Here is a 14,272-nt window from a genome sequence, read left to right on the forward strand (position 1 = left end):
TAAAGATCTTGAGGTGTCAAATATCATCTGCTAGAGTCGAGAAAGGTCCGCTTTCAACACAACAAATCAAGGGTCATCAGTCAAGCTGATCTTCGTTTTGAAGCCACCAGTCAAAATAAAAAATGTCCATATGAAAATATATTGCACCTTAGATACTGAGTAGCTTTGTGAAACTTGAGCGGTCCATTTAATGGGCTTGGCGACCCAATTTTGTTGAAAAAACTTCAGGTATCAACAAACTCGATGTCATTCCGAGAAATTATCGCCGATATTTCACTTGACCTCACTACCACCTCGGAAGAGTTTTTCTAGTTTACTTATATCTTTCCCATGTATACTCATGTGTTTTGAGTATACACTTTGATTTATTTTTCTTTCTTTTATATTCAGATTTTACAAAACAAACAAATAAAAACAAACAAATATATATCGAACTATTTTGGTGTAATGATTTCTTTGCAGCACTATTTTTATAATAGTCTCGCAGCTATTTCCGGATTAAAAAACAAGAACTATCATTAGGTAGGCTAAATTAACGAAAACTACTATACAAGGAAACGACTTATAATCTATGTAATGGGTTAGAAGATAACAAAATATATTGAAAGTAAAATATGGAAAGATCAGTAATTTTCATTTGCTAATTTACAAATTCTATTTAATCGTTAAATTGTAGCCTTGTTTACTTTTTGTCAACCAGTAACCTACCGGAAGTAAATTTTTGATTGTCATGCGCAACGCTCTTTGTTTCTATTCCAACTTGCACATGGCGTCCGGTTGAAGGTTACAAACTGGACGTGATCTGTTTGTTTCTTTCCTTCTGGTTATTTTGAAATTACTTCGCCCTGAGTAAAAAAGAGTGCAAGGGCTTCTAAAATGGGAAACGTGAGTGCAGCAGAATCTGCGAAAGCGTCAGCAGGGACTCCGGCGCCCCCGCTTATACCACCTCCCCCACCAACCGAAATACCAAAATCAAAACCGAAGGAAACCCAAGGGACGGCTTCTGGTGCAGAAGGGGACAGAAATCCAGGTTTATATGAAGATCTGCATAAGCAAACCAAAGGTAACTCCTGGGTTATGGTCAAGTTGCTATGTTATCAGCTGTTTGGACTCACATTTTATTGATGAGGATCTCTGTCAGCAGACATTGAATAACAAAATTCGCCGTATTTGGGAGGACTTCCTCTCTGGAAGAAGCAACCACCCCAATGAACAAAACAGTCAACAAACACAATCGTGTCAATAGGCCTTTGCCCTATTCAATAAAGAGTGGACTTATCGAGACTTACCTATTTAACCCTGATCCTAGCCCTAACCCTGATAATGGGAGTAACCCTAACCCTCTAGTTTTCATGTGGTTGCTCATTACGGAATTGAATGGGAGTGTATACAGACCCGGTGACCGGGAAGAAAGTCACAAAGTATACAGAACCGGTAGGGGAACTCTTTTGTGATTTCGGAAAGTTTCAGCGCCCTTTTGGCTCAAGGTAGACCTAATCTAGGTTCTTCTAGATCTATGGTCTAGATCTAGATCTAGACAGACAGACATAAATCATTGATTTAGAATCTAGAGATTATAAATGAAGATTGCGGATGTCTTTTCGATGAATGATCGTTTTTCCTCCGTTTTTTTTTGGAGTTGGAGGAATCACAATTTGAAGAAAAGAACAATGTCATAATTTCAGTCGAGCAGTCATCCTCTCTGTCTCTGTCTCTCTCTCTCTCTCTCTCTCTCTCTCTTTCTCTCTCTCTCTCTCTCTCTCTCTCTCTCTCTCTCTCTCACCTCTGTCTCTCTCTCTCTCTCTCTCTCTCTCTCTCCTCTGTCTCTCTTTCTCTCACCTGTCTCTCTCTCTCTCTCTCTCACCTCTGTCTCTGTGTATCGCTCGCATTCTCTTTTCCTTCGTTTATCTGTCTTTCTCTCTCCCCACCTATTTCCCACTCTATCTTTCTCTCGTTCCCTCCTGTGAACTATGGCATGTCGTATATATACATTTTGCTAGCACTTCCCCCTGCTCTCTCTCTCTTGCTCTCTCTCTCTCTCTCTCTCTCTCTCACACACACACACACACACTACCGGGTCTGGGCGCTGAAACTTTCCGACTTCACAAAAGAGTTCCCCTACCGGGTCTGTATAATTCGAGACTTTGTTCCCGGTTACCGGGTCTGTATACACTTCGTTACGGAATACCTTCCCAAAATCTATTCCCAACCAGTGTTGGCATTCGGATTTGTAGAATTTGCCAGTGTTTTCTTTTGTAGTTTGTAGGCTAGCCTACAAGACCGTAACAGGGAGATTTTACGTATTCACGTGACCCGTCTGATTCGCGTCGCACGCCGTCGGTCCTTGATTAATGTAAGCATTTCATTAATAGGCTATGAGGTTAGTGTCAGGACTGGTCTACAAATCTAGGACATGGGGAGGGTTGTAGGCGTAGGGGGAGTGAAGTCATACAGAAATAAGAAGATGGACTTATCTAGACCAATCAAGCATGAATGAAGTTCACACTGTCCGACAATGCTTACTTTTACACCGTCAGACCAGTGTTAAGCACACTCCACATTTTCATCGACGGATACCATAAACTCATTGTTTACTTTTCATCATTCATATGTCAATTTTATACAACATTAAGGCTGAACTATCAGTTCAGACTGTTTGCTATTAATTAACAATGTAGCAATGCCAATCGGGCTTTCCCGCCGGACGAAAATTTGGTCCCCGTTTGCGAGTGAATTTTTGGACCCGGCCGTAGCGTAGGTGACTAACTTTCTCAACCTCGGTCTGCTCTATTTCCAAACCAATGTGAATGAAACTCAGCAACCAATCAGAAAATAGGACAAACTAATTATATGGGGACGTTGAAGTTGGTACACATAAATTAACTTATATGAATACTTTTGGTGTCGGGAACACTTTCATATCGGGTGTACCGAAAACTATAAGTAGTTTGAATTTCAACGCCGAGTTGGTAATAGATCCATCTACCCTCTATAGTGTGCTCAAATTTGAACGTTCTGTGTCGAGTAGTTGTTTAGACCCGATCATAAATGCACGACTACCCCCCTATCCAAAGCGGCTTTGCACGGAGACAGGCCATTTTCCCCTCACTCTCGCGGCAAATGTATCATGTGACCTACAAATCCCTGGATGACTATTCTGAGCCCGTCCATTGGTCACTTGAAATAGGGCAATGGCGGGCGTGCGCATCCGGTTGTTTTTCTCTCTGTTCCCCTGTAACATCGCAATGGGGGTATTCTGAGGCGAGGTTGTCTCGTCTCGGGGTGTTCGCATCTCATTGGGGGAAAAAAATTTTTCATTGCATGGCATGCTATATTGAATTAACTTATCTTTTACGGTTGGCATGGTCAAAAGTCATCATAAAAAGCTTTGCAATTATTTAGTCACGCTGCCGACATATATTCTTAGCCCGCGTCCTGCAGGAGCCGGGTTTATGTCGCCCGATAAGACTATTTTGCCACCTCGCCTACGTTCTGGTCCCGAATCAGTGTAGCCCCTGGCTCAGCGCACGCGCACCGCGCATCATTTTACGTGAAATTCGGGTCCCGAGTTGGGTCCCCATTCACGCAAAGGTCAAGTGTGTGAGCGTCAGTCTGCTTGAGTTTGTGGTCTGGATGTTCGTCCAATTAAATTATAAAGGAAATTGACCCACTTAGACATGAGGAGCTCGAAAAGATAGTCAGGAAACAAGACTTCCATTTTTCTAAACAAAATCTTTTAAATGAGCTTGGTTTTTGTATGAAATGATACTACCTGATAAAAAATAAGCTTGTTTGAGAGTTTTGAATACCATTGTGTGCAGGTACAAAGAACAATTGGAGTGCAAAACATTCGGAAATTGACCTATATTATCCCCTTTCGAACCTCAGGTCATTCATAACAACAAGAGCGTCCAGAAATGGGCGTAACTACTCATAATGTTATCAGCTTGTGAGAGGGGGTTATTCATGTGTTTGTAACACTTTATAAATAGAAAGCTATGAAAGATAGAGCGTTATTTTCATCATCGATTAACACACTCCCGCGGCATTCATGCGAAAACACACGTTTCCCGGCGCGCGCGCTGTACACCAACAGTACACACCGAGTGACCCCGGCGTAATCGGTTGCTGATAAGATACACATATCGGCACAGACGCAGGACAAGAGTTAAAGATCCCTTGTGATACAGTGCTATAAATAAAATGGACTCATCCTGACTCATCTTTTTTCTTTCAGAGCTTTTTCCACAAGTGTTTGAAGGTGCTAAAGTTATTGTTGCAAAGGGACTGAGCAGCCACTTCCAGATCAGTCATACTCTCACACTGAGCACATTCTCCCCATCTGGCTACAGATTTGGTGCAACCTACATTGGTACAAAACAGATTTCTCCAACAGAGGTAAAATCCCAGTTTATCAGGCGGGCACAGGTAACACAAACATGGATAGCTCTCGTACAATTTCCGTTGCCCCCCGATTGATATCTCTGAAAGCTTGAATGGGGGCTTCCCCCCCCCCCAATGGGTGATCGGGATCCAATCTCTTTATATGCAGTGAATATTTAAAAGATATTTTTCTTGTTTTTACCTTTTCCTAGCATTTCATGTGACTATTTATATTGTTGTAATGATGTGTTTTTCCGACACTTCAAAATCAAACTGTTGTACTATGTCAGTCTAAATGTCAGAATTCGGAATAACTCTGTTTGCAATAAACCACCACCACCACACACACACACTTTTTCACCACTTTTTGTTTGCATTTAAAAGTTGAAAACTAGAAATGGTGGAGAAAAAAACAACTTATTTTCTATCCAATTTTAAAGATGGCCACCGTTTCCATGGCAACGACTTGTGTAATCAAGTGTGTCAACAGTTCAACATGAATCTTTTGTCTCATACTTACTGCCTGTGACAAAAGTTGTTTCAGTTTGTCTTCAGTTTGAAATGTTCTCCTGTAAGTATCGAGCCCCCTTAAATTCAGAATGCCCTGTTGGGTGTTTGAACAAGGGCAATCCGTTCTGCAGACCAGCATGATACCAATTGAGCTAACGGTGCTGCACGCACTTTCTGTTGTTCAGGGAAACACTTTTAGCAACAAATTGTATTTTTCCAATATGGTTTAAATTGTTTTCTTGGGAGGGTAATACACAGTTGATGTATTTGAACTCAGCAAAGATTGCTCTGACTTTGTTTTCCTCAGGCTTTCCCGGTGCTACTTGGAGACGTCGACTCAAATGGAAACCTCAATGCAAATATCATCCATGCGCTGACTGATCGGCTACGGGGAAAGTTGGTGGCTCAGGTAAGTCACAGTACAACGCACCCTGACGTCCAAGTGAAGTCAAAAGTCTTCACTCACTCAGGGCGTCAGTTTTCGCCCGATTCTGTTACCTTTAGTTAGCGTGACTCAGCAGCCCGCAGGATCTCCCCTGCTCGGGGTCATGGGATTAATGAGCTGTGAAGCGACTTTACCTGTCTCGATTAAGAAGTTCGCATTTTTTTTTTTCAACGTTTGAAACGATATAACTTCTTCCCCATTCCGCACAGCAAACCATTAGGCACATGTACTAAAAGCTCAGTGTCTTGAGATTTATTCTGAGTTAGAATGGTTAATTTCTGTGCCTTCGTTTTTGTTCTAGATAAGTGTTTGTAGAGTAGCCAATTTGTCCTGTTTTAGTTACACACTTATGAATAAATGATTGGGAAGTTCTGATGGCTGAAGTGACAGCGTGTCTGCGTTTGAAGCCAAACCATAGTTTTATACCCCCCGGGGCAGTGCTACTGACTGTAGTGTCTTTAGGCCATTCCCTAAGGGTGGACATTTCTCGTTCAAGCACAGTAGAATTGTAAATGGGCTGATTCATGTCACACTCATAACTGTGCCTGATCTACAACAGGGAACTGCTGCTTTTTCATCCCTAATCCTTACTGTTGTCATTTTCCTCTACTTCTTTTGTACGTTTGTCACTCTCTTGTGACCTGCTATTTCCGGCGTGCCTTGATAGTTGAAGCAGACCTTGTGCTGTTGAAGCTAGAGAGGGGAGCAGAGTAAGTCTGATTCCCTGTAAAGATTTCTCTGTTGACACCCACCCCTTGGCGCTCATATGACCTTATGCAGTTCCGAGGGCCGTAAAACCCTCTACTTTAAAAAAAAAAATTACCGTTCATTTTAAAGCGGCACGACAGATCTCTCAAACCTGTGTTAAACTGACTACGAATATCATGTCTTTGACTATGAGAAATTTAAAGTCTGCACGAGTAGTAATAGTCAAGTTATAAGAGAAGAAAGATGCACATTGTTGGTGTGTTAATGTTTTTTTTATGTGTTGTTTTTGCTATTTTTTTGTGTTTATATAGCGCATTGTTATTTAATTTGATGTTGTTCCTACATTAAAAAATATATATTAATGTGTTATGTTAGAGCGTGTCTCCACCAAAACCGAGTCCTGACAGTGGCAAGCCCCTTGTGTGTGATTCCATAATTTATATGTAATATCCTGTACTTTTACTTGAATTACATACTTTTAGGGTTAAAACGGCCAATCTATGGATAGATGGACACACTCTCTTATTTGTTATTTTTTTGTGGCTGTTTATGTGTTGTTCTAATTATGATTTCTTTCTGTTGTGAAACCTTTATTTTTTCATGTTTTTACACTCTGTGTGCTACAAATAATATTCTGGATGCTTAAATCAGAGCTAAAGAAATTCTGGTGCTTTAGATTAAGTTACCTCTATCAACGTGTTGCTAAATGCGTCATCCCAGATTTGAAAGCTTGAAAATTAATGGCAACTTTTGCTTTTTTTTGTGGCAACTTTTGGACCCAAAAAATGGCAACAGAGGCAGATGCTAGAATAGTGTTCTTGTGAGAAAAACATGCTCTTTTTTTTTTCCCCCAGTTTCAAGGAAACAAGTGTGTTGGTCAACAGATTTCCTTTGATTACAAGGGAGATGATTTCACTTCTTCTCTCACCACAGGAAACCTGGATCCTATTAATATGTCTGGTAGGTAATCAGATGAAAGTGTGTTTGTTGAATTGTCATTTCAGATTTATGATGTTCTATATCTTTACTTTTGGTCTCTCTTCGCGGTGATTGGTGACGAAATTTAGTCGTATAGAGACGGTTAACAAATATTTAGAGCAAGAAATTTGTGAGAATAGAAGAGCAGAGTTAAGATATGTTTTAACATACTCAGACCTCCTCCCATCACAGTTAGTTATCTGTTGTGAAAAAAACAACATATTACACTCCTGTTGATAGGAGTAGCAGTTGGACTCATGAGTAAAGGAGAGAGGAGGTAGGTCGGGCAGGACTAGGAAAGAGGAAAGGGGGGTGAAAGGAGAAATTTTTAGAGAATAACATTTGTTCGTGGCTACCAGGTTTCAAACTCTGGGCCTTTTGAATGAGACGCAAACACGGTTCCTGCAGACCACGAGAGCCCCCGAAAGACATGTTTCTGTTGCGGTGTCCTCTGTGAAATGTTGAGTTCCCTGCCAGCCTCATTGAGCTTTCTGTGGGTGGTTGACGGGTGCTCTGGTGTGGTTTGCTCCTTCTTTCCTCTTAAATATCTATCGTCCTTACCTCTCCTCCTTCTTTTTTACGTTTGTTGTTACTGTCTTGTAACACCTCTAATCTTCGGCACTTATATGACCTTATTGTGTTGCAAGTGCCGTAAAACTCTTTACTAAACAAACTAAATTGAGCTTTCTGTTTGTTGTTTGTGTCTGTTGTAGGTCTGGTGGTGGCCCACTACCTTCAGAGGATCACGCCCCGCCTGGCCCTGGGTGCTGAGCTTATGTATCAGAGGGGCATGCAGGTGCCTGGGGGAGAGATTGCCATCATGTCTATGGCAGGAAAGTGGTCTGGTAGGTTCACACTTTGTCTTTGAGTGACCATAGCTATGCTGCTACCCCATGGTCTTTTCTACTGTCTTTTGTTTTGCATCTACCCCATGATCTTTTCTTTCTGTCTTTTGCGTTACATCTACCCCATGATCTTTTCTTTCTGTCTTTTGCGTTACATCTACCCCATGATCTTTTCTTTCTGTCTTTTGCGTTACATCTACCTTGAGTTATGTCATAGCTCAAATGGTTTTTCTTGCCTTCTAATTCCCCGAAGAATTTAGACCGTCAAAAGTTCCTCTTATAAGATGTCTGTCTTGTGGATTTTTCTCCAGCTGTGTTAAGTTTTTTCCCTGTTTCTTGTTTTCTGCCTACACCTTTCCCTGGCTCGTCATTGTTTGCCTTCTTCTGTTCTTTGACCATGGACATACTGTCTTTCTGTTTATACTTGTTACTGATGTTTCTTAAATATCTAATCTGTTGCCATGTTCTCTGCCACCACTCCCTTTCCCACCCGGCCTTCTTTTACCCTCTCATTGTAGATTTACCGTGTTTACGTCAAATGACCTCAGAACCAAAATTCATTTCAAGCATCAGTTTATGTCAGTTTGGATCTCCCCCCTCAACAACTTTTGCTAACTCCGAGTTGTCAGCTCCTGACAACTGCACAAATTTCTTTTTTGCTTTTGAACGTGTGTAGCTTGATGCTCTTATCGAAAAAAAATTTTTTATAAACTCCCACTTCAAGACACTTTTCACAGCACAGTAAAAGAATAAAACTCCTCTGACGCCTAAATCTCCACCTTGATAGCCTCGTCATTTCCTCTGCGTTTTTTACAACTCCCCAGGTATAAATTCTGACATTAGATATATCAAAATTTACCAGTTGAATGCCTTTGTGCTTTCATGCTGTACTCTAGGCTTTTTAACTCTTTGCAGTCACACAGCCAAACAGTATAAAATACCCCATCTGGTCAGCCGGCATGGTAGGAGACTAGAACGGATAATTTTCATCATCGCATTATTGCACAGAGTGACCGCAAAGTGTTAAAGGGGGAAATTCGCGCCTTTATATGACTTTATACAGTTGCGAGGGCCGTAAAATCCAATACAAAAAAAAAAAAGGGAGAAATCGTGTCAATTGAAGCAGTGAGTATTCATGCAGATGTATATATTCGTTCCCCAGGTGATAAATGGCAGCTGACTACAAACTTGAGCCCGATGGCTGGTAACCTCCACACCTGTTTCTACCAGCGAGTGCACGAGTACCTCCAGGTGGGAGTGGAGCTGGAGACGAGCCTACGCATGTCCGAGAGCGTCGGCACAGTGGCCTACCAGATTGACATTCCTAAGGCAGACGTCACCTTCAAGGGTGAGGAATTGTTTTTTTGTGTTCACCCGCAATGAACAGCATAACACTTATTCAGTTAAAACTGGTCCTATACTTCCAGTTGACTGGCCCACAGCGGCTGACTATCTCCTGTGTTTTGACGCTGAGCAACTCTTACATATACTGCTCCCTTTTCTTCACATCAATCTCCTCTCTTCTTTTTTCCTTACCTCTTACTTTCAACCCTTTTTTCTGCTGTCATTGAATAGCATTTTTTATGCTGAACATTTCAATACTCCACACTAAGGGTTTTGTCGGATTTATTGTTTTTTAATTAACTTTTTATGAGACCACCTGTAAGGTAACACAACGGTCACATTATTTGTGTCCGGAGTAAAAACTATCTGCTGGTTGAATCAGTTTAGAATGGACGTGGACTCTCTTTCTGACATTATTTTCTTAACCTTTGGGTGATAACCTGTGAAGCTCAGGGTTTACAAACCTAGAAAGGAGGAGGGTGTTACGCAGAAGGAAAGTATGAAGAATTTGCTGAGGAATTTCGGGCTTCAGGCTAATACTGAAAAATGCAATGAGCCATCAGAAAATAATAGTTACACTCAAAGTATCTCTGTAAGGAAAGAGACGAAAAACATTTAGGCAATTTTTTTCACAGTCAACATACTGATCTATTGATTAGAAAAATTACCAGCACCAAAGCAACTAAGAAAAGACAAAACAGAATTGCTGCCGTCAAGTTTTGACAAGACAATAGAGACGGAGAGTATGCTTGCAATGTCAGTTGAAATAAGGTGCCTTTTCTCACTGGTTCGTCTTTGATCAAGGTACATACATCGAATAACATGATTTACTGGGTTGTTTTGGACATGTCTGAATCTTAATAGATACCAAGGCTTTTGGCCTTGTTGGAAAAGGATATGCTAGCATTTTTCACATTCTAACTAGCTTCTATTAACGTCATTAAGATTTGAAACTCCCAAATAGGATGGTTTTAGTTTTTTCTTCATTCAACATTAATTTTGTTTTCACACATCCATTTAGCTTGCAGAAAGTGGCCTGCTTTTTTATTATTCGTTTCTTTTTACTTGAACTTAACTCACCGACTGCCAATACCGATACAACGTTGATGGCAGGGATAGTCCTACGAGAAACGCAGAATCTGCAGCCCCATCATTTTCGATTTCCTCGCTGTTTTTACCCTATTTGCCGGCCCAAGGCGGGTGTGAGCAGTAGCAGACAGGGAAGCCATGCTAATTTAATGTTTGTTAAATATAGCAGTTGCATCCCTTGATTCATGAACTCTCGTGTAGCTTATGTGGGGCAAGTCACAACTTTTTAGATCTGGCCCTGTGCTTCATGATTTTAGGTTAAACTAAAAACTTTGTTTGTCCAGCCTCTAAATAAAAAACAGTTTGTATCTATGGATTCTGAAATTGAACAAAGCATACAAGATGGTCACGGAAGTGACTCGGAATACTTCTTACGTCCCAATTCTTCTCTTCAGAAAAGCAGAATAAATCTGCCTTTGAGGTTGCTTCACGCAAAAGTATGACACACTGAAAGTCTGTTTTCATTTTATTAATAACACACAACATAAAAACAATAAATAAGGAAAATCGTAGTGTTGTCTACTGTTAATAGTTACCTGATGATGAATGTTCTAAAACATTCTTGAAATGCTGGCAGCGGAGGTTAGACTGGAATCTCAACCCATGGCTGTCCATGGGGTAAGGAAGCAGACAACAGACAGACTATACTCATTCTTGATTTTGGACGTGTTGTTGTAAGATGGTTGGGGGGGAGGGTTTCTATATGAGGGGATGAGATGTAAAGCTCGCTCCGTCCATTTTTGCACTTTTGAGAAAATCAGCTTTTTAAAATGCTGCTATACACATGAACATGCATAAAAAGATTATTTGTGGCTTTTCTGAAGTATGGGTTGGGTTTTGGCAGAAAACAATTTGTTCATCTGATAGCTGGCAACAATGTAGGCCTACATTTCAAAGGATTTTTTTTTTTTTCCCCCAAATGTTGCTTAGCGGATTGTGCATCTCACCCCCTCCTAATATAGATGTCTGAATGTATGTAATGTATGTATCATATATATACAGGGAAGTATATCTTCCGGCTTTTTCCGGTTTTTACGGCCGACTTGCCATTTTGGGCCCCAACTTTTAGCAAAATTCTACTATAAACAATGCGTATTATATATACTAAATGGAGATTTTTGTAGTAATACTGTATTCTTATTTCAGTCAGTGCGCACGCTGTATATTTTCCGGCTTTTTAAAAAAAATAATATTTTTTATTTAACCTGTTTACATCCCTGTATATATATTTTTTCAATGGGGTTTCCTTATAAATTGCCCAGATCCTGGCGTTCACTTATTTTGTTGTTGTCTCTCTCCCACGGTCACAGGTCAGGTGGACAGCAACTGGTGTATAGGCGGTGTCATGGAGAAGAAGCTGGCCCCGTTCCCCTTCACCCTCGCTCTCAGTGGATACGCCAACCATGTCAAAGGACAATATCGCTTTGGAATTGGAATGATCATTGGATGAGGAACTTGATGATTAGGACAATATATTTAAAAGAGTGTAAAAATTTTATAGTTCAAGCTTTACAATGGTTTTTTTTTTTTTTTTTTTGGTTTTTTGATTTATTGAAGAGTTTAAAAAGGTAGAGTCAAAATATTGCATTGGAAGCAAACTTTTTTGTTGCATCAACATCAATATATGAGAAAATTTTGTTTGCCTTATTGGGGGGGGGGTTAATGAGTATGCATTTAGTATTGATATCAACTTGAAAATGAATAGGCCCATTTACACGACAGAACATCGCAAATGTCATGAAAATCCATACATTTTCTTCCTGCACTACAACTACAATGCTGTCCTTTGACAGCGTGCATTAGTCTTGTCTTCAAAACCACGCAGTTTTAGGTAAGAAACAAACCAGCGACATGAATATTCTTATTTTACCAGCCCTGTCAGTCTCACAATTAAATGAATCCATGTGATGGTCCACGTAATTTATCATAACGAGATAGTGAATTTGGAATAGATGTTACTCTATAAGGAGGGGGAAAGGAATTCTTTTGTTTCCCTTAATCATGAGTGCATATTGATCATGGGTACAGCTTTTTTTTTTTAAGGTCATGGTGTGAGTAAAATCCATGTAAGACGTTTGGAATATATTTGTTTGGGGGGGGGGGGGGTAATGTTCACGGCCAGTAGGGTGGTAACCAGCAATGCCCTGTTCTGTTTATGCAGCATAATTTCTTGGAAGGAGCAGCGTGTGTGCCTGGCGTACCTCTTGCTGCCGTGGTACAATAGTTGTTTGGCTGCTACACATCTGGCTGTTTCCTGTCGCAGAATGACCGAGGGAGGAGCCTGCTAGCTCACCCTGAGTAGTGCATACGTTATGATGAGTGCCTATCTAGATGAATGTTTGTGGACAAAATGCTAACTTATAGTTGAGCTAACGTGGCTGAGAAAGTTACTGGTTTCATTCTCATCTGATGTACAGACTATGTAAAGAAGTGATATTTCTTACTGCATGCAGTGTTCATCCAAATGTCAGCCATATTATGTATTTCCATTTGCATGTCGCAGTATGTTTCTGGTAGGAGGAGCACAGGGATCAATGCTTGGTTGTCTAGAAGTGTGCATATCGTCCCAGTGAAACGTTTGCATGGAACTTTGGACAGTGCCTGTATGATAGTGACTCTTGTATTGTATATAGATTAAGCAGAGCTGTATGTTTTCAAGATTGTCTGAACTGAGCCCAATATGAGGAGATGTCATGTAGGCCATGCAAGGCATTTTTGAATTTGTTTTTCCCAAAACTATGCTGTGCTACCGAAATACGAGTCATGAAATACACTTTTTGAGAGTTGCTACATAGATTCCCTGTGTGACCGGGCTGTCACTGAAGCATTCTTTGTTGGAGGCAGTTGAAGTACAGCATGTGTGGGTTTAAAAAATCCATCGATTAAGAAGTTGCCATGATGTCACGGAAGTTTACATAAAATTGCCAGTCCAAAAAATGTGTTGTGTTTCATGAAGCGCTGGCAGAATTGTTTCTCTGTTATATTCTAAAGCATAAGAATGGCTCTACTGGTTTTGATGAGGACTGTTCTTTTGGTGTGAAAGTTGTGACAACAAAATATGTGATATGAAGGCTGTTTATCTTGTCAAATAGGAAGAGCAAATATGGGGGTTAGTTCCTTTTTCTCGCCTGATGAAGGGTAACACTGATACAGAGCAAAATTGAAAAATGTAGGAGATAAAAAAAATGTTGGCCACCTAATTGCGACTCAGCGCACAGGTCATTCGCTGGCCCTGCCCTTGTGTTGCTGTTTCTCCCTGTTGTTTACCCTCCTGGATGATGAAAGCTTGGCCTCCTCACTGATAGCAAGTCTCGGGGGAGGGGGTTATGTTAAGAATTTTTTGTTTGTTTCTTCTTTTTTTCTTTTTTTTTTTGGTGTATTCTGGGCTTTGGCTCTTTGTTGTGGGCATGTGTGTACAGGTTTCAGAATGGACACTGTGCTAAGAGTTTGTGAGTTTGATGAGGGGGAAAATGGTGTTCAAGATGTGTGAGTTTTTGTGCAAGTGTTGTTGTTTATCTGTGTGATTTGGTGAAGTGCAAGTCGTATCTATCTGTGTAAAAATCCGAGGCATCAGGTTTATGTGAAAAGCGTGGGGGAGTCTGGTGATTGTGATCAGAACTCGGTGGGGTGTGAGGAATTTAGCTGACCGTACGAATATGGCGAAACCCCAACTTTTTGTGTGTACTGTACTGGTACTTTTGTGTTCTGAAACTGCCACATGGTCGTACGGAGATGTGTTCAATATTTTTTTTTTTTTTTCATTTTGTTTGTTGGTTATTGTTTTTGGGGGGTTTTTTCAATAGTGGTGTGATTTTTCTGGCGGCAAAAAAACAATTCTGCTGCACCTGTATTATCTGGTGTAGATCATCAAACATGGGCTTCCCTGGGCCAAGTCTCTGATGCATTCATATTTATTTGTCTGTGTTCCATAGAATGTTATTGACATACAGTTAGATTTATTTTTTTTATA

At 40.5% G+C, this 14,272-nt stretch overlaps 1 protein-coding gene across 1 annotated transcript; it reads left to right on the top strand.

The window, feature by feature from the left end:
- The first annotated feature begins 556 nt into the window (after positions 1-556).
- On the top strand, positions 557-13,923 carry LOC101847619 (mitochondrial import receptor subunit TOM40 homolog 1). The gene is made up of 7 exons (XM_005110590.3): positions 557-1,063; positions 4,238-4,398; positions 5,201-5,302; positions 6,901-7,006; positions 7,738-7,869; positions 9,032-9,217; positions 11,613-13,923. The coding sequence occupies exons 1-7, from the start codon at positions 877-879 to the stop codon at positions 11,750-11,752; spliced, it is 1,014 nt and encodes a 337-aa protein (XP_005110647.1). The 5' UTR covers positions 557-876; the 3' UTR covers positions 11,753-13,923.
- The last annotated feature ends 349 nt before the right edge of the window (positions 13,924-14,272 follow it).

Source organism: Aplysia californica, unplaced genomic scaffold, assembly GCF_000002075.1.
Source record: "Aplysia californica isolate F4 #8 unplaced genomic scaffold, AplCal3.0 scaffold00913, whole genome shotgun sequence".
NCBI classification, from domain to species: Eukaryota; Metazoa; Mollusca; class Gastropoda; order Aplysiida; family Aplysiidae; genus Aplysia; species Aplysia californica.

Excerpts from the sequence above, each read along its gene's own strand:
- LOC101847619 (XM_005110590.3), top strand. The coding sequence starts at position 877 with ATGGGAAACGTGAGTGCAGCAGAATCTGCGAAAGCGTCAGCAGGGACT. Across the intron at positions 7,007-7,737 it reads GGATCCTATTAATATGTCTG|GTCTGGTGGTGGCCCACTAC; the intron begins GTAGGTAATCAG and ends TGTCTGTTGTAG. Across the intron at positions 7,870-9,031 it reads TATGGCAGGAAAGTGGTCTG|GTGATAAATGGCAGCTGACT; the intron begins GTAGGTTCACAC and ends TTCGTTCCCCAG.